Source organism: Oxyura jamaicensis, chromosome 3 (genome assembly GCF_011077185.1).
Source record: "Oxyura jamaicensis isolate SHBP4307 breed ruddy duck chromosome 3, BPBGC_Ojam_1.0, whole genome shotgun sequence".
NCBI classification, from domain to species: domain Eukaryota; kingdom Metazoa; phylum Chordata; class Aves; order Anseriformes; family Anatidae; genus Oxyura; species Oxyura jamaicensis.
Window position 1 is genome coordinate 28,733,234 of NC_048895.1, and position 26,918 is coordinate 28,760,151.

General features: G+C 38.6%; 1 protein-coding gene across 2 annotated transcripts in view; it reads right to left on the reverse strand.

Annotated features, from left to right (window-relative positions):
- The window catches only part of RBKS (ribokinase), a 67,435-nt gene that overhangs the window by 13,856 nt on the left and 26,661 nt on the right, over positions 1-26,918 (reverse strand). For both annotated transcript variants that reach the window (XM_035321774.1, XM_035321775.1), the window contains exons 5-7: positions 20,897-21,061; positions 15,706-15,797; positions 5,923-6,111 (exon numbers count right to left, since the gene is read on the reverse strand). In XM_035321774.1, coding sequence (XP_035177665.1) covers positions 5,923-6,111; positions 15,706-15,797; positions 20,897-21,061 — 446 coding nt within the window. The remainder of the gene's footprint in view (positions 1-5,922; positions 6,112-15,705; positions 15,798-20,896; positions 21,062-26,918) is intronic.

Genomic DNA, 26,918 nt, shown 5'->3' on the forward strand with positions numbered 1-26,918 from the left:
GGAAAAAGGCCTCCTAGGTTCTGTCCTGATCTCTAACAGACTCTTTATGGTTTACATGGAATACATTAATAGCAGCTCCAATTTATGGATAGATAAATTGGGATACAAAGAAGACAAGTAACTCTTCCAAGGATTTACAGCAAGTCTTTGGCAGAGCCCTGCAACTCTTACTCAGTCCTTTGTTCAGATCGCTAAACCACACTGCCTTCTTTAGACCACAATTACTGCACAGGCCTGAATGCTGTGACATATCTAAAATTATATAGCTGTACACTTATATGAGGCTCTTTTAAAATAAAGATTGGATAACATCTTCAGAGTTCAACACAAAGCTGCTCAGCACTCTACTGCTCAAAGACAGCCTTTTTAATCCTCTCCCATCATAAAAGAGCCAGATCTAAGATATTGTAATAAGAAATCAGAGGGAACCTTAACAGGATTTGAACATAAAACATCTGATGACAAATTCATGTTGTAGCAATGAGTCTTCCTTTTGGAGAACTGACATGAAAAAATAATCGTAACATTTATGATTATGACAAACAATGTGCATCATCCAGCTCTGAGAATGCTGTACAGAGAAGGACTGTACAGAATGAATTATACACTTGTGTCAAATTTCAGGCACAACTGAGTGGATTAAACTGTGAATTTTATCACGTCTCATAAATGTGTTCTCTGTTTATAAGCATGTTACCTCAACCTGGATCTCCTCAGCTTTTCGCAGTAGGTTGTGCACCCTCTGTACCTGAAAGGCACGGCCAGACAGGGAAAATGCTGGTAGTACAAGAAATTTCGAGGCTGTGCTTAGGAACATTGAGAAGTTAAACATCCCAAGTTCTTCACACGATTTAAGAGACAGCATGGACTTGCTGTGATTGCCAGGGCACCACTGTGAAAAGTGATTCCAAATTTTCATCTAAATATTGTGCGCACAAGCGTCTCCATCTGCCTGTACAGAGAATACATCTGTGCCTAAGCCAGATTCGCAGATTCCTTATCTTTGGATTGTAAGCATGCAAATGCAGGACTTTTGTGCACGCACCTGCATGTGCAGACCTAGAGGCTGAGTAGAAGCTGATGAAGACATCTTAAGCAGAGCAACTGCACTGTGTTTTTAAAAGACAGGATAGGATGGAAATTACAAAGTCACCCCAACTAATGCAAGCATGTATGGATGTTACTCAGATTCTTGATCCAAACTGGGGTCTGGAGCAAACCAGGGGTTACAAAAAGAAATCCTGGAGTGCTTCCCTCCTCAGAATGACCTCAGGGCTGCAACCTGGAAATGGGGACTAGCATTAGGGCAGCTCTGTCTCACTGAGTCCAAGACCACCCCATTTCCACTAACGCCTCGCACAGGAGAGATCCATCCTGCATCAACCCTGCGGTTTGAAGCATGAATCCTAGACAGGATGCCCACCGCCACCTTCAGCTGCAGGGAGCAATTGGAGAGAAAAGCAAAGCTGCGAGCCCCTGTGTGCCGCCCCAGAGAGAGCAGCCCCAGGCCACGGGCTGCCTTACCTCCTGAGAAGACCCGGCATGGCCAATCCTTTGCAGCCCAGAGGCCGAGTGCTTGGGGCTCCAAGATGTCCCGATGGCCTTCCCCAGTCCCACCTGCGTGTGCCAGGCCCGAGCCGGGCCTCTGCTCCTCCAGGGAGCATGGCAAAGTGGCAGCACCTCGAGGGCTCAGCTCCGTCCCCAGACGCCACTTGAAGCGCTGGGCTCGGCAAGATCCCATCGCGCTTTTTCACTAAGATGGAAGGGAACTAATCTCACTGCTGGCCAAATTCCAGCTTTGGGTAATTACATTCTTCTGACAAATTTTTCTTGGCAGTTTCAATGGAATATAATTAGTAAATGTAAATAGATGTAAATAGTGCTGTAAATTACACTTTGTGTGATTGTCAGAAGCAGAGGGGGATCGCAGGGGCGAAGGGGCAGAAGGAGCGGAGCACCGCTCCCCAGCATGGCTGACTATGCAGCCTTCCCCGTTGGCATGCTGGGCACGCCTCTGCTGGGACACGGTGCTGAGGGTTACGGTAGCAGCAGATGTCCCGATTCAGGTTCAGCGTGTGCTTCATCGCACAGATCATCCACTTCACCTCAAGTACCATTCTGACCCGGTGGTGTTTGGTCATGTCCCACAGCTGTGCCTGCACGCAGCTGCTGCGCTCCACCTCAGCTGTGCTTCTGCTCCGGCAGCAAGCTGTTGGGTGTAGGATATTATTGATTTCCATGAAACGCTTATCAAATTTGTGAATGGTTTGTAAAACCTGCTGCTACCAACTGAAGAAGCGTCATATAAATGGAATTACATAATTATCTTTCAAAGCTATTTTAACGCAGCTTCATGTACCTAATTTCACATAAAGTAGAAATAGCTTCTACCAAAAATACATGCGTATTTTTAACTTCATGCAGTCAAGTAGATTTTACAGCAACTATATAAAGAAAATAGGTTATAATGTATGCTTTAGGTTTCTTATATTATCTATATATTATTACATGTTATGTGTCAAGTCTCTTACGTATTTAATCTGTTTCAAATACAAATTGATATTGCTAATGAGCTTAATCAAGTATTTCTTTCATACAGAAAATTTGAGGATCATTTTTCAATAATTCACTTATTTTTATTTTTCTTCAAAATTTGCAAATATAAATAGCTAGCAGAAGCCAGTAAAATGAAGGGAAAGTTTATTTTCTTAACAAAAGCTTGTTGCACTATTGAGCTATAACAGGAGAAACAGATGTTTCAGCTTTACAATACCATGTCTTGCAAAACTTCCTTCTAAACGACTATTCGTGCTCTACATGTTTTGGACTGTGCATGGAGAGCTCTGCTAACAGTCATGGGAAGCATTGCATACATTAGTAAAGCCCACATTAAGATAATTAGTGCTAAAAAAAATCAACAAGCTTCTTTTTTTTTTTCCTTTTTTTTTTTTTTTTTTTTTCCTTTATAGTATTGATTTAGTGTGGGTGAGAAATGCCAGATTTTCAATCTCGAAGATTCATGTTCCACCACAGAGCGGGAGATGGAGCCAGCTTTTCCCAGTGTTCTGCCAATAAACTCTTAGATTAACCATCTCACGGGCTAGGAGGAATATTCGAGCTCTATGGTCTATTGACCCTTATTCTCTCTGACAAACCTATGAACACAGAAAATAGGATGCACACTACCTGGGACAAGGAACTCAAATTCTTTATCTTTGGGGCTGTATCTACCTAAATATTTTCTCTCAAAAAGTAAATAAATAAATAAAATCAAATTTCTATTGACAAAATGATCAGGAGGCAGTACTGAAGCTGCACTGCAGCAGAGATGACTCTGTCCATGGCAGCATCTATGGGAAAATTTCTGCAGTGGAACAGGCGTTTGTGGCTCATTTTGTATCTTATATATATATCCTCTAAATTGCAAGTTTTAATGCATACTGTTTTCATAAGGGCTCTGTAACCTTTTGCAAATCCTATGATAGGTTTCATACATCATTTAACTCTTTGTCTGACAGTAACTTTACCTTCTGCAGATCCAAGCAATGACAATATGGATACAGACATATCATCAGATGTGATTGGATTATGGCTGCTTAAAAAATTACTGCATGATCCCTCAAGATGCTGAAGGCAGGGCTGTTAAAGACAGCAAATTTTGTTTTGGGCCAAATGGTAGGCTAAGAGTATGTGCATGAACAGCTCTGACTACTCTGTAGATGGGTGGTTACTTGCCACCTTACAGCTTGAGGTTATTCCCCTGGGAAAGGATCCACTGCAGACCTCCATATGAGAAGAGCAATGTGTCCTACGAGAACTTACAGTATTTATTTTAGTTATAGAGCTATCCACGTTAGTTGAGGATGACATTATTTTGTTTAGTATTCAGAAGGGCTGCTTTAAAACCACTTGCTTGCAGGCAAAGTGATAATCAGTCTAAGCAGTGTAAGACTTTTATAATGGAAGGCCAACACATCTTTTTTCATTCAGTCTGCAAGAGTAAACTGAGCACAGCTGTTTTACTGAAAACAACCCACTGGTATTTAAGTAGATTAACAAAATTAACTGTGAAAATCTTCTGCTATATGAGCGCCAATAACCTGTTGGCCACAAGGAGGCAGGGCAAGGATTCAGTAAACTCAAAGAAATTGCTTTTACTTAAAAAAAAAAAAAAAAAAAAAAAAAGAGAGAGAGAGAGAAAGAGAGGAGCATTAAATTAGTTCAGTCATGAAACTCTGAACGGCTAGGCAAGATAAAAAGCACTTTTCAGCCACAGTGTGTGGTTTCAGTATTGCTGTTTTAATCCAACAGCAGCAAATATCTTAAGATATCAAACAATAGTTGATCTGGCAGTAATTTTCTGCTTCTTTTGAAGAAGCAGATCACACATGTTTTTTTCTTCAACACTTCTGTGTGATGTACGTTAAAAAGAAAGACTCATACACTGAGCTTTGACAGGGTGGATTTACCAACTCCAAGCAAGAAGCCATACGGCCAAGTTTGCAAGGTGTTGCTCCCAAGCCAATAAATCCTGCTTTTTAGCAGGCATCAAGGCAAGTTTGGGAACTCTGCCTTTCACTCTCTTGGCACGTCTATTTCTGGGCCAAAAGCAGCCAGAGGCAGGTAGGTGTTTGTAGTCCCCTACAAAGTAAGTACCTTATGTGCCGTACAGTATGGTGATGCCTTCCTTAACCAGAACCTCAGAGCATTCCAAAATCAGCACTAACTCAAGTTCAAATTTCTAAAAGACAAAAGGTGTGAAGGAGGAGAGTAAAGCCACAGTATCCCTATTTCAGAGTTAAATTGAAAAAGATTAAATTTAACAGCGAGACAAAGCCTTCCACAGTATCAACACATCACAGTCCAAATCTATCAGTGACTTTCTGTTTGAGAAGAGTCTTTACTCATAGTTCTGCCACTGCACTACCAAGCTAAGTGATTTCAGTCCCCTGTGCCTCTGTTTCCTCATCTTTTAAGCTGTTGCTTTCCTCCTTTGCAAAGCAGTATGAGGTCCATGCATAAAAAAACACGCTGCAAGAACTAGTTATTATTAATGCAATTCAGATACGGAATGCACCAGATGGTAAAATCTCCAGGATTTTAATGAACTATTGTAACAGAACATATGTAATATGACGTTATTGTAACAGGCATTTAAATGTATAGTTAGTACATACAACGTGACCTGCTCTGCTCTCAGTAACTCCACTGGAATCATTTTGGATTTATGTCAGATAATACTAGGAACACAAAATAGCCCCATATGTGCAATGTGGTAAGGTTTTCATAGCAATACAATCTTAACTATTGCCTGTCCTGTTCTTCCTTTTTGCTGGGGATACCCTAATGGCAAATAATAAAACGTCTCTGAGCACGTATTCCTTACCTACCACCATAAAATAGTTAAGTCGTGAAGCAGCAAGAAGTGTTTGGTTTTATACTATATTCTGTAAAAATTATGTCTTTGATGCACCTTATGCTAGATTGGTAAGTAATTCATGCTTGTGTCAGAAGAGCCAAACATTCGGTTTCAGGCTGAGAGGGCAGTAATATCTCTTTTCTCCCACAGCACTGGAGTTCTGGACATCATGAATTATATGACTGGGCAAAGGTGAAAAAACAGGACTGCAGTTCAAGCCACTGGCATCACACATTATAGTCAGAGACAGGTACTGACTTCAGTAAAGAGGAACATGGAGATACTATCAGTATGTATAATAATTCTAGCACATCTACAATACAGACTATAAAATTCAAGTGAACTGACATTTAATATATGAGAGGCTGGAAGCAAGATATCAATTTCACATCATAAATTAGCCTTTGTACTAGTGCCCAAAGATTTGGCTGATTACTCATTGCTTTCCCTTAGTGCTTAAGCAGTCTTTTCCAAAGCAAGACAGTTAAACCACAAAAACGTACCGTAGTGTCCACAGCTCTGACCTTCCCAGCAGGAACGTGCTTTGGAATGGGTTCTTCTACTGATATCATCATGCAGCCTTCTGCTCCAAGAGTAACAATTACAAGCTTACACCCTCTTTCTAACAGCATGCGTCCCACCTTTCCAGCATCTTCAAGGTTGCCAACTGGGATGCCCGTTAAAATTTCTGCCTGGAAAATAACCCACGCAAACGAAAATCATAATGTGACAGCATTCATTTTTGGACAACAGTTGCATCTGAAAACAGTATTTAATATCATTTAAAAAAAATGTGTATTATGGGATGATCATGAAACTACTTCCTACGCTGATATTCAGCTATGTCATGCTCCTTGTTTGAAATCAGCGTGTACTTCAGGCGTAGCAGACTAATGGAGAGCAGCCTAGGCAGAGACGCAGGAGGCATGGGTTCTGTTCCAGCTTCTATGACTTGCCTGGCATGCCACCTTTACTAAATCACATTTCTCCCACGTGCCTCAGTTTCTTCATCTGTGAAATGGACACAACGACATAGCCTTAGCAAAAGCATTGTGCTGTCTGATGTGAAAAATGCTACATGGCAACTCAGTCACTAATCTTGGGGGACATTTATCACTAAATGAGAAACCTTTTTTAAATTCTCAGGGTTCAGCTAGTGAGAAATCACTAGGGAAAATCTCTTCAAGGAAAAAAACAAAATTGCTCAACTTTGACCACTGTGTTTACTTCGGTATGTATTTTTAGATAAGATTACCTAAAAGTTATCTGAAGTCCTCTTTAGGCAAAGGCCCATTACAATATTATTATATATTTGTGTTATGGACATGTCCATAGGCCTCTGTCAGGGCTGAGACTCCTTTGTGTTGGCTCCGTACAAACACAGATAAACTCTTTGTCTAACAGATGGTGACCTTAAGTCAACTTCTCCCAGTTGGCTCTTAAAATCAATCTCTTCTAGTTCCACCCAACTAAGAGCAAAATTTCCCAAAACTCTGCAGTGAAGACTCCAGAATGAAACATCCTTTTCCTCACCCCGTACATTTTCTTGATGGCATCCCATTTTCCAATGTCATGTACTACTTCTTTTGGCAGAGGGTGCAGGGAGGAGAACAAGAATGAAACAGGAAGAAAGGAAGAAAAAAATACAGTGAGTTTCAGTTGAAATGCTCTAGCAGGCAGTACTCCTCCTGCCTACTAGAGTATGCCTTCAGTTTTAAGTAAACTGGCACATTATATATTGCTGTCTTTACTAAATCTTATCCTGCTTGCCTGATAAGAGGGAAGTCCTATTTTATCTTTCACTACAAGGCTTCTGGATCCTGAGAAATGGAGTCTGGAGTATTTTCAGATAATTGCCTATTAACTGGGCATAACTTCCACAGTCTTGGGCCTTAATTTCAATGGAAAACTTTGGAACCTTTACACCAGCTCCATGTCCTGACCTTGCTGCGTGGATACCTCAGCTTCCCGGGAAGCAGCTGCTGGCATATTTCAAACTACCTTGCTCTGCCTTGAAAGCTTGAAATCGTTGCACATATTTCTTGCCCAAACGGGCTAGAAACTGTGGAGGTTGAACAACTGCCCCCTGAAGTACAGGCCATGCCTGTCATGTAAGGGGAGGCCGGGCAGACAGCTGGGGACAGGAACTACTACAGCCATCCCAAGCAAGCCGCCCCCAGTTGTGAGTCAGAGGCCTCACAGCTTGCCACTGTCATTTCCTGTGTTTCAGCCTGACCCAGAAGAGAGAAGCCACCCTTAGGCTCTGAAGGGCCAGCGTATGCCAATACACAGCTTAGGCTTTATATTATCATTAACAGAGTGCTTACTGGTTTTAATTTTCAAACTCGCAGGATCAAGCCCCGCAGTCCCTACTGAGACAAACACACAGCGTTTTCGGGAGCTGTGGGTTTGATAGCTCCAAGGCAGAACGCGCTGTGGCGGGACTTGGTGGGTAAACTCATGCTGCAGGGTCAAGGTGTGGTAACACGTATGCACAATTTAAAACTACTTCTTTTAAACCACACTGATCCCAGGCAAGAATACAATAAGCTTCAGATTATGAGAAGGGAACTAAACATACCCCATTTTCTCCTTGGCATGTCACCACACTGCTCAAATTCTCTTGCAGTAGGCACTGTTTTGGAAAATTAAATCTATCTGAGTTTTTAAAAGGGTACAAAAGTATTTTCACATAAGAGAATTTGTTTCAAAAAACATCTCACCCAACTTTTTGAATAAATCTTCCTGCAAGGTTTGCAAGGAAACAGTACACTAATAATGGCTTTGGAAGGACTAGATACTAAATAGTATTAAAATACATATACTCTATTCTAATATCTAAGTGTCTAAAACATCTGTGTCTGTTTTTGAATTTAAGATCTCTGGAGCAAGAACTATGTGTTCCTGTATTCATAACACCTAGCACAAGAATAAAAAGGCATTAACAAAGTGCACGCACAAATTCTTGAATGAAACTGGCCAAATAAATTTCTAATGTACTTCATGATGGGCAGTAATTTAAAACTTTCTACACAGGTTGCAAAGTCATCGGGAAAAAATGTGAATTTGGTTATGGAAAAGAAATAGTCAATCTACTTTGGGTTTACTTAGCTGGTATTTACACTTCTCTACGCTCATAAGCAAGATAAATGAAGTACTTAAATACAATATTCTTCCTAATGAAACACACATTCTGTCTGCTTGGTAGTAATGTTGTACCCTCTTTGTGGCAGCTGTGTTCCGAGCCAATGAGATTTTTTGCCTGAGTAGTGAAAGGGTTGTTTGGGGGCTGACATGTGAAAGGTTTTGCAGAAATCTTTCTGTCTTTATCCTGCTTATACCAATAAACAAATTTATTTTGAACCAGACAGAGTCTGTATAAAAGTAGATCTTCAACTGCTTGAAACCATTATCATCTAACTCATCTACAGCAGGATGGTAAAACTAAAAAACACTGGAACAAGCTGGAAGAACCATAAAAGCAGCAGAAGCCAGACAGATTCTGTGCCAATAATTAGAGATTGCGGTAAATGTCAACTGATGTTAAATACTGTGGTGAGCTTTTAAGTTCCTCCCTTCAGTAGAATCTTATTTAAAAAACAAACAAACTGTGGTACAATTGAAGGAAATAACTAATAGTTATGTAAAGAAAAAATTAAATAACAATACTAAAAGCTCAGTGTGGACATTTGCCATAGCACTGTACAAAAGAACAGCAAATTAAGAAATTTATTTTTCTGTAGCTAGTCTCACAAAACTCCCCAGTTAAATGGCCCTACTAAAGCAAGAGGACATTCCACAAACCTGCTGTCAGAAAAAAAAAAAAAGAAAAAGAAAAAAAACATGACAGATATTATATATAGTTAATCTACAGAGAGTTTTCTTAATTTTGTTTACACAAGCAGAAGAGAAATGTAACTGACGCTTTTAAATTTAACTGTTACAAAGGTTCTTGGCCATACTCCTCATTATTCTTTTTAACTCTCCTTGTCTCTTCGAGCTGTGCAGTCTAGTCACAGTAAGCTGACACAAACCAGCACTGCTACGGAAAAAAATGGTCCTGCTTTCCTTTCCACTCCTGTCTACATGGCCCATTCTCTTCTGCCAGCACAGCTATTTGTGTGGCCAGGAAATACAGTGGATTGCGAGGCAGAACTGTGTTAAAATTAACCCCAAAGTAAAATAAGATAAAATAAAACAATTGACTCCTTTCAACGGCAGCACTAGTTTACACTGGTTAAAAGTGATAATGAAACTATGATATGAACCTCTGCCAAGTGTTCCTAACAATGGTGCATTTGGGGCCACCTGTGGCTTACATAGCTGCTTTCAGGGAGAAGTGCTGGATCCTCCACTTGGCGTTTGTGAGACCAAATCTTTAGCACAGTCTAGTTTTGGGAACCCTGGCAGAAGGAAGACACTGACATACTACAGCAAATCCAGTGGGAGGCCAGCAAGACAGTCGGGGGCCAAAGCACAGGACATATGCGAAGAGGATGGGAGACGTGGGTCTGTTCAGCCTCAAGAACCTACAGCAACGGGGAGGTCTAATTGCTGGCTACAACTGTTTAGTGGTGGATATAGAGAAGAGGGAGCCATTCTTCTTGAAGCTGCAAAGGGATAAGACTAGACACAAGTGGCACAAGCATGAAATTCCAATATTAGGAAAAATGTCATCACCACCAGGGTGATGCAGTACTAGACCAGGTGCCCATAATGGGTCATAGGTTCCCCATCCTTGGTGATTCAAAACTTGACTGGACAAAGCCCTGCTTCACCAGCATGTTGGACTACAGATCTCCAGAGTTCTGCTCCGACCTTCTATGATCCTGTGATCCTCAACACACATAAACTGCTGAGATGGCAAGAAGTTAATTCTCTGGGGAGCAGTCCGTCTTTTTCTTGAGTGTCCACACAGCACCTAGCACAATACAACTTTGCAAACAATGCCAGGTACTACTGGAACAGAAACAATAAATAGGGAAACTGCCACTTTTTAGAGCTCTTTCATCTAAAACTACATACAACAATTTAAAATATTTTTAATTTTTAGTATTTAAACACAGTAAGCCAGTTGGCTTCAAGCTTGGCTTGTACCTTAAGAGATTTGAGAATGCCAGAACAAGAACTTGATCTCATTTATTCTAACACATGAAGAGTCCCAACAAAGTAGTGAGACAGATTTGGTGTGTAAGCAAGATCAGGCCACAAGCCAAGCTAATTCCAGTTGTTTCAAATTATAATTTTTTTACATACATACATGCCAAAAAACTTATGCTAGAATAATTGAAAACTGATTGAAATGAATTGGCTTGAAGCTATTCCCTCCCCTCCCAAAAGTAACATCTTTCATTTTACACTAAATATGGGAAATTTCATAGTTTCCAGAAACTGATAAAATAGGGTTTAGAACAAAGTTGGAATTCAAATTAAAAAATACCGTGAATTACTAGCAACTTCTGTGTAATGAAGAAATAGTAGCTTTCCTTTACTTAAAAGAGACATCAATTATTATTTTCTTAATAAAGACTATTCCTAATATTAAGCCCTCTATATTAGTAAGCAGTATGTTAAATGCCCTACTGATACAGTTTTATAAGCTTGATCTTCTCTGGCTCTTGTAGAAGTCAGTGCTGTCTATTGGTTTTGGACATATTAACAAGAATTCCCATTATTACTATTTTTTTTTCAGAAATTAATTAACCTCAACAAATAGACAACAGCACTTAAAAGAAACAATAGGATAGTATCTATTCTTTTGTATTATTTTTACTTATCTTGTAGCTTTATTTAACAAAATTTTCAATGAATTTATATTTAGATGTACTGCTTTCTACCACCGAAACAGCAAAGTATTCTGTTAGCATTTAATTAAATCTTTGCTAGGCCTTTCTTATTTAGATCAGAACTCTGATACCCTTTATACATTAGGAAGAAAACAGTTCCCAGTGTTGCATTCAAAACAGCTTGACACACTAAATCATTTGCTGAAACCATTTAGGAGTTTTCCTTCTCCTGAAGGGCTCTTTCGTATTCTTTGAACGGAGAAGCAGCTGTTCTTCAAAACATTTAGGACCAAATTCAAATTGCTGACACGCAATATATTTTGGTTCCTAACCTGCAGGGCTATGTAATTGCACGCACACACTAAAAAAGAAAAACAACACATGAACTGTATTGACATTGTGGTTGTGCCTAGAGCCATACTACAGCAAGGAAGCACACAAATACATGGGAAAAAAAATGGTAAGTACTCTGAAGAGCTCATCTTGTACAGGGTTGTCTCTTTTTCAACATTTATAGATGACTGAGAAGAACAACCATTGGTTTTCACTTAGATGACATTGGATACATTTATTTTTCATTAGAAGAATTAAGGGAATGGAGAACTAGCACATTCCTGCACAAACCTCAGGGATTAGGCTGTGCTGCATCTGGGAATTAACAAACTAGTCTCAACAAGCTTGATCTTTCTGGGAAAAGATAAAACTGAACTACAGGCTAAGCAAAGAAAGAACTGATAACCTTGCAAGATTTGTTCAGAGTTTTTTTGTTCATGAACCACATAAAAAGAAAGTAGTGTCAGACATATAAAAATATTATTACAACAAGCAAGAGTGAAAAGAACAGCTTGTGAAGAGCCTTCTAGACAAACTAATGGTAGATAATTCACTGATAGTATAATTTTGTTTGCTTCTCTCTAGCACATAAATCCATAAGAACAAGCTGTGCTGTTATACCGGATACTGCATGAGATTTCATTAAATCCTAAAGCATTTAATGAAGAATAGAGTACAAAATGTGATGCATTTGATACTTATATGTTTGGGACCTGAAATCCTATGATTGTCTGAAAGTATAGCTGGCATTTTAAAACTTTCATTCTGTGACAAAAGCATCACAGATTAAAGCTGCTGACCTTTGTGGAAGTAGACAACAGAAATTTCTGACTCAGTAATAATTCAGCTAATCACAAGGACTATCCCCTTTTACTCATCTTTAGCAACACAAACGCTCCACACAGTCTCTGAAATGTCTGAAGCTGAATGGCTTGCTTTCTGTTCTACAGCTAACATAATCTTCTGTTACAAGCATATCATTCACATGATATCCACAAAGTACAGGCCTTAATCATTTAAAGGTATTTCTTGATGAACAAGAAAGATAGGGGCATTTAGATAAAAATATGTGATAAATACCTGTACATTTAAATGCATAAGAAAGCCGTACCAAGCAACAATAAGTGTAAATTTAATCTTGTCCTAGCATGTATGTCTGTGTCAAAAAGAATGCTTTAGAAACAGCTGACCAGAATAGCTCTAAAGAATTCATCTTTAAACCTGAGAAAATGAAGAGCTATTTATAGGGCTTACTAAAGATGAAGTAGAAATAAACTATTTGTTTTCTGATAGTACCTAAAAATACCGAATAGAAAAAAGGCATCCAAAAGGGGTAAGGCTCAAACATAACTAGGGCTTTGGCTAGAAGGAAGTTATTTGAGACTTAGAGAGGGACAATGGAGCTAGAACCAAGGATTGTAGAAGAGCAGTTGTAAGAAGTACATTTGATAAATTTGGCCACAGATAATTGAAACAAAACCAAAACAAAAATAAACACCAAATCTACAAAATAAGAAGGGCCATGGTGGGTCAGAGCAAAGGTCTATCTTATCCAATTTATCTTTTCTGACTGTGACTGCTAGCAGATACGGAGGGAGAGAAAAAAAATAAAAGTAAAACGATCTTTTCCCTGTACATGTTCTGGACCATTAAACTATTAGTTACTTCTTGATTTAAGAAGATGAAGGAAATGCAGACGTAATTGGCTGAATGGATAAAATTAATATATTTTGAAAGAAAAATCAACATTTTTTTAAGATTTGTGGGATTAACTTATTGCTTTTAAATGCCATGTAGAGATGTGACTAGTAACCTTTATTTGGGTATGTAAACATTTATCTCTATATAAAACTTTTCAAGTGCATACATTACAGTGATTTGAAATTAAAGAAAGTCATGAAAGAAAACAGAAAACAGATGGCACATGAATATATAACAATTACTAAAAGAAAAAAAATCAGTCTTGTGACATAAGAAAAACAAATGCTTCATTTTTCCTCTTTTCTCAACAAAAAGAAAGGAAAAATGGCAATAGTTAATCCCTGAATATCAATTCAATAATAAATCAGACATGGAGAGGATGAAGTCAAACATAATTGATTATTAAGTCATGGTAATGTAATTGATTTCATTGTAAAATCTGAAAAGGTTACTGTTAAAAGCAAAGGTAAATGTGCAATTATGCGCAATTCTGTGTTCTCAGAATATGTTCTACAAGTCCCACAGCTGGTCTGCGCTCCCATGTTATGGCAGGCAAGAACTTCCACAGGTCTACATTTCCATAAATTCAGAAGAGATAAGTCTCCTCAACAGTAGAGAGCATATTTCTGTACCTGCCTGTGCACAAAGTGATCCCAGACATCTTCAAATGGTAATTACTTTTTAAAAGGAAAATAGCAGAAAAGAATGCAAACTGTACCCCCAGTTCTGCAGGTGGGTACAAAGGTGGATGAGTGAGTAGGGATCTATTATAATTATACACCTGTATTTCTTGTTCTCCAAATAGAAGTAATTTTCTTTTCTCCATGTGGTGGTAATAATACACACTGGCTCCAGCAAGCTAAACTTCTCAAAGAATGTCTCTTTCAAGACTGTCCTCTAGCAATAACAAAGGGAAAACTTTACCATGTGTGTTGCAAAGAGCAATGAGAGAAAAGTCAGGAATAGACGAGTAATGAAAAACAAAGTTTTGTTTCTAACATATGGGGGTAAGTTTTCTCAGGGGAAAAAAAAAAGTAACTAGTGACATTATGAAAAAAGCAAACAACGAATGACATTTACTAAATCGGTGGGAGAGTATGGGTGTTCTCAGCCCCAAATGTGTGCCATTAGCACCACTTAGCCCATGCAGGGGCATAGTCCAGGCATAAGTGTTTTCTGAAAGCTTGAAGAAAACACCATATGGGTGTCCTGAAAAAGAATAAATACTTTGCCTTATCATTCTCACCATCACATATAATTGAATTCTGATGGCTGTTTGCGTGTAAGCCACACCTGATATTGCTGCCAGTTATACTGGAAACTTTGCCTTCCAGAGACCTGAGACCACAGCATCTCCCACCTTGTAGAAAAACAGCTATTCTGCTAATTCCTGAACACTCTGGGGTATCTGAAATTGGAGACATGTACTGAACGGTTCCAGAATGAAAATCAGATGTCAATTTGGGTTACTTAAACACTTAAATGCTAGAAGACTCATGAACCTAGGATTTCTGTAATGGTTTGAAATGAGTTCTAATGAAAACTTCAAAAGAGGGTAACTGAGCCTTGAAGAACTTACTCTGACAGACATTGTCATCAGACAAAAACAAAACAAAACAAAACACAGAGAAAACAGGGCCACACTTTTCTCTTAGCTCTGTCCCCACCTCTCCACCCACAGGTATCATGCTCATTGCAGAAATCATGTTTGCTGGAGATAACTTTAAATATGATCAGGGCATGGCTCCTATCTGCTATGTTGCTTCTCATACATTCCTGTTTATATAAAGAGAGAGTGAGAGGAAGGAACACAGCACGCATAACGTTAATAAATAGGAAATTCAAACGAAGGCCTTATGAGCAGAGCTTAATTTGTCTCTTGTGACAAAAATAATTTGCTTTGGGAGAAATAACACACTTGAATTAGAGAAGAGAGAGAAAAGAGGGAAAAAAGAAGAGAAAACATACAGTTGAAGGGCCAGAGAAACAGATTCACTGCAAACAGATCTGACAGAAAGAGGCATACAAAGCTGCTATTTACCATCAAGTGCAGCATGCGTGCATCACCTCCTGGCAAGCGAGTTTAAAACTGTCAGAACACTATGGCTAGCACATTCCTGCTAATCATATCAAGGGACCGCAGAACAAGGACAAGGATCTATTTTAATATTTACCACTCAGTACTAGCGTTTTAAAAGTGTCCTTTTATGGGTTTGTTTTACTCATCTACTTGTAAGGAAGGCTAGATACAACTTTCCCGCTGGAAATGATTAATTTTGAGTGCAATCTAAAGGAATACTCCTCTTTGTTCACTAGGTCAGGGATTAAACTTGTCACCTCTAGAAGGTCTATGGGAGAGGAGCACGGCTTTATTTTTCTGCTCCCTATGCTGCATTTCTGAGAACAGAATCCCTCTGAAATTTTACTGCTTAAAACTCCTTCTCTAGTGCAACATATCATCATTACCTCAGTTTCATTGCAGCAGAAGACGTCAGAATGAGTATAGAATTGTGGATCTAGGTCAGCAAGGGCTGGAGCTGGATTAAATAAAGTCTTTACTAAAAAAAGAAAAAAAAAAGAAAATGAAACAACTCTCAATTTCTGTATTTTAGATTTATTAGCCATCACCTGGAACATCATTGTGACTAGTATCTTTCAAGATTGCATTCACAGCCCCCAGAGTTTAGTATTAAACACGAATGTATCTCATTTTCTATCTTCACTGTATAGGCTGCTAAATGTTTTGTTTATTGTATTAGAATTCCTATCTAGTTAACGTGCAATCACCTGACACAATGCAAACATAACAGAAGAATAACAGGAAAAATAATCAAGAAATTATTAATTAAAAAATAACAAGGAAAATAGTATTAAGTAAATGCAATTTGTTTAACTGATTTGTTTAACTGATTCTTGCAAGATTTTAATAAGCATTACAGGAATGGATTTAGTTCTAGAACTTTTTCTTTGTTGTTATCTGCATTCTATACACGAAGAAACAGGGGTATAGAGTAACGAAGGACATGTCCAGACAAGGATTTAAACACGCTTTTTAATGTGTTACCTAACTTGTTCAAACTGCCACACTGTAAAACTCTAGTGTAGACAAGGTGCTGTGTATTTTAATGTTATCTGGCAAAACTAAACCTTAACTTAAGAAGTATTAGAATAAGTTAGTTAACTAACTTGAAACTGTAGCCTAAGGCCCTGTGCAACAGTAGGAAAGGTTTGTCATGAGGACAGAGTATAAGAGACTTACTCACTGTTAACACAGGAAGTCTGCAGATTTGGTTTCTCATTTTGCCAATTTTATGATTAATATTTCTGTGTCTTAACACAAGACCATCTTTTTTTATATAAAACATACTCTCTCACTTTAGAAATGTTCCTTATAGTAAGTGATCAAATCTTCCAATTTGGATTCCTAAATTTTCTGCCCTAAATGCCTACTTAGATCCTAATCTATAGCACAGAGTTTCAGACATCCTGGACACGTCTGAATCCCATTTAACTCCTTAAAGAGAAGGATGTTCAGAGACTTCTGATATCTCAACACAGAGAATTTTAGAGGATGACCTTTTTGATTAACACTCCGAAGGTTTTAGCCTGCAACATTATCATGCCTCTCTACCTGTCTTGTTAAAAAGAGTCTTATTAAAGCAACAAAGGCATTTATTCTGAAGTCAGAAAATGCCAGAATTAGGATTTCCAGTAAAATCTTAATTTGGCTCCCTTATATTATTACAATACAGTATGTATTATAATAAACTCTTTAATTATATGATCACATACCACTGAAAAACAGCATGTGATCACATAATTAAAGACTGCAACATAATACATATTCAGAAAGGAGACAAATTAAGGTTTCACAGGCAATCTTAACTCTTGCATTTCCTATTTTCTGAATTGCAACCCTAATTAATTTTTTTTGAACATAAATATTTAAGGTATACTTTCCTAGGTAAATAAACAAACAAAAGAACCATCCCCAAACAAAATCAGTTCTCTGGCATCATACTGACATATACATGGGTCATGAACAGCACTGGCAATGCTCCAGCTTGGGCTTTAAGTAATGCAGACTCATCATGAACAGGGTGGAATATGTTGCTATTAGTTCGCTCCCATATTAAATATCTGCTAAGCAGGGGGGAGATGGAGGAACCCCAAGATTGTCCTTCAGTCTGTGAGGAAGAGTAGGGCTTGTGAACAGAGTGATCTGTTTGGTCCCACTTAGGAACACCAAATTATTTTCTGCCCAATATCTTTTTTTTTTTTTTTTTTTTTTTTTTTGCCAAGATCCATTCTCCTCTCCTATTTTCCATTCTTTATGTACCCTTGCATAAGCACTAAGCAATAGTAACCTTTTGCACTCAATCTTCATCACACTTACTTCTTTACTCTCCCATGCCTTCTTTTTCCCCACTTCCAGTACCCAGAGTGCTAAGTCTTCTCCCTACCTCTGTCCCCATATTCCAATCTCTGTTCAGCAAATCCTATTCTCTGTTCGCCTGTGGTTCTCCTTTCAGTTTCTCTCGTTTCTTCCACTACCATCCCAAAAAATCAAGCAAATGCCTCTTGTGCTTCCCTTGTCTGAAATCTACTCCTCTTCCACACCATTCCAGCCCAGCTTTGTCTCTTCTGTATTCAAACCAAGCAAGCTTCTGCTCTGCATGTCCTTGGCCTACAAGTGATCTATAACTGGATACAAGAAGTCAGGTGCTTAAAACCAGAGTCAGGAACTACTGTGAAAGTCATGCTATCCAAGTGGGCAACTCCCTGTGTGGACACAGGGGAAGCTAGTTGGGAAGCTAGTTGGGAAGCTCTAAAAATTTTCTCAAATCTTTGTTATGTGAAAGGTAGAAGATAGCCCAGGTAGCAGATAACCCAGGCAGATTTCCGTACTGTCGTGGAGGCTTATCTTTAAAAGAAACCTCCCTTGGTATCAAGTCTCAAGCAAGTTTTAGAGTAGCCGGTATACACATTTGAAAAGTGTGTAGAGTGGGAGGCATTTTTCCATGGCCTGGTTTCTGCAACCACTATACTTTGGCAGAAATTTTACAAATAATTTAACCACAGACAAACAGCTGGTATGAAGAATTGCAAGCCAACATTAAAAAAGCTGAAGCACATGAAAAATAGATCCTTTACTTGCAAGTGACGTGCAACCTTAATAACTGAGGCTGCTTCCAGCCCTGGTTATGATACGTTTCCATTTTTCCCTTCAATATTAACAGGATGGAGTTATTAGACGTCTTTTCTAGAGTCTGGCATTACAGAAACTGAAAACTGCTTTACAGATTTTGATATACAGTAACGTTTTGTCCGTCTATGAAATGTCTCCCTCTTGGAAGCAGCCACAGCTTCACAGCATGCAGCCATTAAAAAAACAGAATTTTCCAGTCAGATTTCCACTACAATTTATACCCACTTAATATTATTCACAACCCTTTATTCCTTCTTTGCTTTCCTTCCCCTCAAGACTGTCACAAGATCTTTAATAATCGGTGCCACAATAAGAGGATGTCAGGAGACAAGATGTCTCCATCTCTAGCTTACAGACCCAGGTGATGTTCACTGAGCAGAAGCAAAGGGGTTTTGCTTGTGCATCCACATTCTTTCTCCATCTTATTGTTTATTTCCTTCAGTAAGAATGAAGAAAAACAAGCAAAAAAAAAAAAAAAAAACCACCTTGAAACAGTGGTTTGAGGCATCTGGGTATGCATCTGTTGAACAAAAATAGTCTAGTGCACATCCTAACATCCAGTACTGCATTATACATGAGCGGATTGCGGGCTAAAAGAAGGGAAATTGCACTAACAATTTACAGTTGGCTAAGGATAGATTTTTACAGTGCTACAAACTCAGCTGTTTACTTCAATCTGACTGCACATGACATGTGAACATGTGTAGCCTGTTGCTTTAAAGCAGAAGCAACTAAAACTCTCCTGACATGAGAGCTGCACAATGATAGCAGGCTGACAGCACAGAGCTATAGCTGGCCCATAGTTACTACAAAGTCTTCTCAATATGTTGTGCTCTCTGCAGTTGCTAAATGCTTGCATGCCTCTTCTGTGTATCAGGTTTGGATTTCTTGTCACAGGCTGGCATTTTGCCGTTAAGAGGATGACAAAAAAGTGAAGCAACTGTACCAAAACTATGCACGGAGTTAGAAGTAGACAAAGTAAGTCATGGGTATTGACTCATGACTCAACTATATTCCATTAGTCACTAGATAAAGAATGCTTTTATCCGTTTCCATAAAAACGTAATGAAATAAACATAGCGAGCTTCATTTCCCCCTCCACATACATATTTTAAGCATCTCAGGTGCTAGCTACTCAGTTAACTGAAGTTTTTAATTTTTATTTAGATTTGTATTAATCCTGTTTTGACATTTCAGACAGAAGCCAAAATATTTTTCCCCATGCACACAGTTCTGTTTATAAAGCTTAAGACTATTACCACTTACAGAGCAACTCCCTCTCAGCCTTGTATCTAACCTAACTGCTTAAATCAGAATAACTACATGAAAATGATGCATAAAGTCCTGCTACACCTCATGTCTTCACCACTGCATGAACAGTAGCGGTCACAACAGGTGCACAACAGTGCTCAGTGCAGCAGGAGGACTGTTGAGTCAACAAGCCCAAGGTGCTAAGATATGCTGGAGCAAGTCTGGGCCCAGCTGCAAGGAACCAGTTAGTTCTGACCCCAGTTCCATCCCCGACCTGCTGCACAACTGACCATGCTATGAGCTGTCCCCTCCCAGTCTTATCTTCTGGATAGATGAGAACAATGTATTTTTGAACTCATACGGATGCCTCACTTGCATAACTATTTACTTAGTGTTGTTCAAATACTGTGCTAATTGTGCTCGAGTAACTGAAAGCATTACAGGCACGCTAACACCTAAAACATCACGTCAGGAGTGAAACCCCATCCTGTTCAAGCAAAACGTCAGCTTTCATCCAGGTATATGCTACACTGAAGGAACAAGGGCCTCCATTTAAAAGTAAGCACACTAACAATTACTGATAATTTCACAGACGATGACTTTGTGTCTGCTCGATGGCAGCATGCCAAGGAACACCACGAATTTTGGTTAAAGAATTTTTTTTTTTTAACTTTAAAAAGTAACTTTTAAAAAGTAAAGATGTTAACTTCTGTTTAAAGACGTTAACTTCTACACAGAAAAACACAGTCGTAACGACTGCTATGCTGCAAGAACAAGGGCGTAAGTCTGTTTTTGAGGTCACTTCATTACTTTGGTGTGTGTGGAACTTAACTGACTTGCATTCATTATGCTTGTTCTGTAGTGGAATAAGACCTATCAGGCCCATAGTTCCTGACCTAATGACATCACAGTGTCTTTAGTCACAGCATGAAAACAAGAGAAAAGGAAGTACCAGACATATACAGGGAGACTATAAGGGTAGGGGTTGATTTGCCATTCAAGGTAAACAGCAAAATTTTAAAACTGAATTCAGTTTTCATTAGCATAGCATGAATCTATTGGTTATTGTTTCATTTCTAAATACAATTAGTATGACAGAAACCAGAATAGAACCGGGGTCTTTATTTAGTAAGCATGATAAAGAATATTTTTCATGCAACACAAATGAGGGACACAGAATAGCTTATGTTAAATTACCTCCACTGGCATGTGCCATTTTCAGTGCTTCAAGAGAAACAGCAGGGGATATTTCTAGCTGGCAGACAACCACTTTGGCTTTACAGATGACATCAGAAGCTCTCTTCAGGTCTTCAGAACTTAAAAGCAGATTGGCTCCTGGGACTATGACAATAACATTCTGCCCTAAAAAGAAGATATTGTGTTTTTACATTAAGTTTTTGCCATAGATTATGTAAAACAGCTCCTCGTTTTTCTACAATATGCTGAGATGATGATTTCAATTTGCTTTCCACAGAAATAAAAAATAAAAATCAATACTTCTGGACTTCTGTCATTTTAAAATATCCAATGATTTCAGAAGATAATCAATCCAAGGATTAACAATTGCAACACTACACAACAAATGCAGTATATACATTTCTTCAGGAAAAGTCATGTATGGACTTTCCCCACTCTTATTTTGGTGTTTCCGATGAACTCTAAGGAAGCACTATACTAGTCACAGAGGAGATATGGGACACACACTAAGGCTGATGCTTGTATTTTCCAAACATATTCTCATAGTATTTGAGGAGAAAGGCATTAATGTGATCACTCAACATTCTACCTTCCCTTCAGCTGGAAACAGAATATTTTCACATGAAAATTATGCATGTCCTTAAATTTCAGAGGGGAAAGACTTGCTTCATTTACCTGCAACACTCCCAGTTAGGGCCCCTAACCATCACAAAAGCCAGAATCAGCTTGCCACCAGAATCTAGAAAGCTAATGCCTACAAGTAAAGAAAGCTTTACCAGAAGTTGGTGACAGACTTGTCTGAACTCAAAACTGGACAGCTGAGAGTTGTAAAAAGCTGTAAGTGCACAAGCATGGCAGTATCTCAAAGCACTTCCAAGATCCTTCCAGCCTTGTAGTTTGCTTTACAGTTAGGTGAGGAGGTTCATTTATGTAGGCTGCAAATAGTTTTCTGTTTTTCTTCAGACATGCAAGTTGTCTTCTTTTATTGCAGTTTCTTTGTTTCTTTTTTTTTAATCTCTGTTACAACACCTAGAGACCTTCAGGCATGGGTGCCTTCAAATTAAAATTTATTATTAATCACTCAGGTATTAAATTCAATAAGTCAGTTGTTCCTTGATTTACAGGCTCAGCCCGCCCCCGCTGAAGATTCCTTTAAGGACTGCCAATCATTAAAGGCTACCAATTCTGTAATGAACTGACTTACTCTGTAAATAAATATTTATGTTTTTAAATACATTATTTTTCTTGAATAGGACTTCAAAGTCCTTTGAATACGAAACGTGCAAAGCTTGTCTCCCTAAATGTGTTCTGAAAAGAAAGCAGGACAATGGAAAGAATAATATAATGATCTCAGAGGGAGGGGCCCGAGCTTTCCAAAGCAATTCTGCTGTCAATGGTTTGGTACAGAACAGCTGCATTCGAAAAGCAAAACCTCAGCATTTAAAGCCAACGCCCTGCTTTTCAACAGACAATGATGGGCATCTTGGATAAAAAAAAAAAAAAGAAAAAAAAAGAAAAAAAAATCTTCTGCAACAAGTAAATGCTATCAAAGATATCTGAATCCTGCTGAGGAAACGTTCAAAGGCAAATTGCACCTATTTTGCCAAGCATATATGCTGAAAGCTTATAGGGTACAGCAGTACAAACAGTAGAACACAGGAAACCAATGGAACAAAAATATATTTAATTTCTGCTTGGACTCTGTGTTACCCAGAATCTCAGACTTTATCTACTTGTCTTGCTGCATTATCTTGCTAAACTATTTAGCTGTACTGACATGTATATTATTATTAGACTTTAGAGCTAATGGCCTTGGGCGATACGGAAGGCTGTTTGCTTAAACCTATATGTGCAAATTCAAGGTAGTCCATGCTGCTCTGGATCACAGTCAGGAGCCTTTCTTTGCAACAACAAAAGGTCAGAGACTTACAGTCTGCTTTCAAGCAAACCCTACCTGCCAGAGAAGTGCAGTACCTACTGCGGTGTACCTACTGTGGCTTAACTCAAGCTGTAGGGAAAAAGCCACGTTCTGTTCTCAACTAAATGCACCACGCTGACTGCGAACGGCAACAGTCCCCAGAAATTCATACGAGCGTGCATGAAAGCAGAATCTGGACCCATGCACTAACGACTAAACGCAGAATTCTGTATCACCAGCACCCATTTTGTCAAAAACTATTATTTCTTGCCAGGGAAATCAGATGGGAAATCAGCACCAGGGACAACAGAGTTAAAGACAGATGGCAAATAGGGGAGAGATTCTTCTTGTCCAACATTAACTAATTTCTGAAGTTTTCCAAAAAATTCTACATTCTAGAAAATTCTAAGAAAACTAATTTCTAAGGATTAGAGTTTTCTAGCTGCCTTCAACATGAAGGAAAGGCAAGTATTTTCATAGGTATCTTAGATACCTGTTTGAGGAGGACACAAACTGTTGTCTGGAAACACCTGTGTGTGTGTGTCTTTGTTAACTGTAGATGAAGCCTTAAGCCATACACCTAACTCTGAAACAGCTCAAGTGAGGTAAATGTTGCCCACACTAAGAATGAGGAAAATCTATTCACCATGTTACGGTTAATTGTAAAATACCTTGATTTAGATTGAAAGTTCTCTGTTTTGATGGGAGCACCTACAGAACTGTAAATTTTGCAGATGTCAGCTAAAATATTAAGGCCACGCTCACAGCTGCTGTAAGCCAGAATAGCTAAATAAAGCTGATAAACTCATGCAAGCTTACACCAGATGGGGATTGGGTTCAACCAATGCTTTCAACAGCATGAATGCTGTATATGTAAATACTGTTCTCGGCTGGGCTTCTAAACCTGCTGCTGTCACTTCTTAGAAGGATGGATAACTCAAGCTACATTCTTCTTACAACTATCATTTTACATATGCCACCAGATGAGAAATGGCAGTGGAAAAATCAAAGGCAAACCAACAAACACCAAAGTGCAATGATCCTCACTTTACTTTTTAAAGCAGGATGAAGAGCCTAAAAGCCACCAGTAGTGCTTAGAGCTCACCAAAATCTCAAACAATACACATAAAACAATAGCTATAGAGCTTCTGCATAATAATTCATAGGGAAAAAAAAATATATTTGTGACCAGAAAAGAATGCTACAAGGAAAACATTTGCTGCCAAATCACACAGTTCATGAATATGAGGGCAAGTTTTGGGTGTGTCATACTACAATAATTTCTATGCAATTACTTGGTAGATGCATTGAATAGCCTTGTACACAACACGTTCAAGTTCATGATGAATGCCCCCACACAGAAGTTCTATAAAAATTCAGGTGACATTTCTTCATAACCCTGAAGGTTCAAAACAAAGATCGTCTCTTTGGAAAGTATAATTCAATCAAGCTGGCATATATATTCTAAGTTTGCCGTGTTTATTTAGCCTTATCTAAACACATATTTTGAAAGTTTTTATACTACTAGTATTGAAAGTACATTCACTTACAGAAAAATGCCTATTTACTGTTCATGAATGATTAATAACTTTATCGTCAAGTCAGCATTATGCCTATCTCGAGTGGGGGTTATCTTGCAGTGTTCTGTGTAGGTGAGCTTTAGTTCTAACTTGCAATAATCAAGAGCACTTTAATCATGACCTGCCAATCTCTGTTGTCCCTCCACTGAATTTTTGCAATGAATATGGAAGTTGTCAGACTGGTTCAAACTACTGGCCCAGTCAGGCCAGCTTAATGGCACCATCAGCAGTCAGGACCAGATACGGACAAAGCTGCAATAAACTTTAGAGGGAATTATGTTAAAAAAAAAAAAAAAATCCATAAAGAGGTTTTGTTCCTCTCCGTGTGTGTGCACACAGAAGTACAACACACATCATCATTTTATAGAGTTCTAACCATACAGTAACACCAGTAGCAGAAGGTGTGGTAAGCGGTAGAGCCAGTGCAAAGAAGGCAAGCTAGAGGAAGAAAGAGGAAGCACAAGCTGGGGTTCAAAGTGGTGTACCAGGTTCCAGAAAAGCAATTCTGCACAAATTTTTGAGACCAGCCCAGACGGAACCTATGCAGCATCTCTGGGTAGCACGTTTACCAGCACAGCACTGTGGACGTGTTAACCATCTCCCCACCACTTTACATTAAAGCAAGGGTTTAACCTTTCTTTTACTGAAACCACACTTTGCCGTCTCAGAATATAATGCAATTTTGAGAATATCAAATGCACCTGATAATTTTCATTTTTTATTACTTTGCAAATTAAAATAATAGTTGAGTTACACCTGTATAATTCAGTAACCAGTAAAACTCTTCCCAGAAATTCAGCAGCAGTGCCAGCTAGACAGATACAGCTAATAAAAGGGGATCTTCAGAGCCTCCTCTGGCTCTGTTCTCCAAAGCTTTCTTGTCCTTGCCTTTCCTCATTCATCATAGTATGCTCCCTCTACTTGAGGATCTCTCCCACCTCTGCCTGTGATATTACTCAGTTGATTGGAGCTGGTATTTTTCCCAAGTATCAGTACTTGTAAAGAATGGGTAAGATGAAGTGCAGGTTAGGTACATGAAAACAGAGCAATTAAAACGCCACAATTTAAAGAGATACCCATTTTATTTGTTTTTATTTGTGCCTCATTATCTTAACACAAACCAACACACACACACCCCTTTCAAATGTTTCTCTTTTAGGTATAATTTGAACTAGCAGAAACTGCTTTACACCAGTCTCTGCATTGAATATCGTGGTGTTTCAGCTATGCCAACACAACTACTGTGGTAAAACATGCATGTGTGGACAAGCCCTTTGAAAAGTGCTGTAAAACCTGTTTAGGTCAAATCAGCCAGGTTCCTACAAGAAAAAAAAAAAAAAAAAAAAGGTGTCTCTTGCAACAGCAAAGCACATAAGTACTGCTATTTTATTACAGTTTAGTCAATTCAGGCGCCAGATGGTTTTAGATAGAAGTAACAACCAGAACCATTACCAATTCTGTGCATCTGTTTGCTTTACAGCATAGTTCTGACCAGGTTTGCTCTTCTACTAGATTTTAAATTAAATCTGAGGCCAGTGGTAACTTAATTTAGGATTTTTTCAGTTTCTGAAAGAAACAAACTGCATGACATTATGCATTATTTTGTTCATTATGTGAATCATAAGACTATCAGAGACCATTCATGCTGACACTAACAGGTAAGGTTAACCTAATGGCATTGAAAAATCAGATCAGTTTCCCTTTCCTAATGGTTACAAAGGTTTTATATCAACCAGATGGTTTTGTTCCTTATCCTTCAAAAAATCATTTTAACAGGTCAACCTCTGCTTGTTTAGATTTGAACCATGGTTACCTTATTTGGCCATGCATATGAATTAGGAAGTAATAAGACTGCTTCTTATTCATCTGTTCTGGACAGAAAACCTAGTGCCAAACATGTCTACATGTACATGTACAAAGCAGTGAGGCCTGGGAATGTGCTCTCCTGGATTCTCACTGTCTTTCCCATTTGTGATGGTGACAGTAGTGACCATATGCAGCACAACAAAGAACATCTTAGGAGCTGGTATAGTAATTTACCTGCTGACCCAAATGAAGAGAAGGCATACCAAGTTTATTCAGTGTATTACAGCTACCTTATTTTTGAAGTAAAGCTGTCATGCATTTGATTAATCTAATTTAGAGAAAATTAAACTCACATCTCCATCTAATTTGCTTAATTTTCCTGAATGTTCCTGTGTAGACTTGCTTTTAGTCACAATTCCTTCCCAGGTTTGCTCCTGGAGTGAACAGTTACGTTTCCTTTCCCATCTTGAGCTGTAGCCCAATGTACCATCAAGTTACACAGGAATTTGTGAAACTGATGTGTCAGCTAAGTTGTGGTAACTATTCAAATGAAGGTTGTTAGCTGCACCAAAGCGAACTAATTCAATCACACTTAATCTGTTATGTATGCATAAACATTATTGGTCCTACGCTCTAAAATTTTGATCTGGACATGTGCTTCTCCTAAGAGCTTGCTTGAAGAAAAGATAAACAGAAAGTTTTCAGAAGATAATTTAGC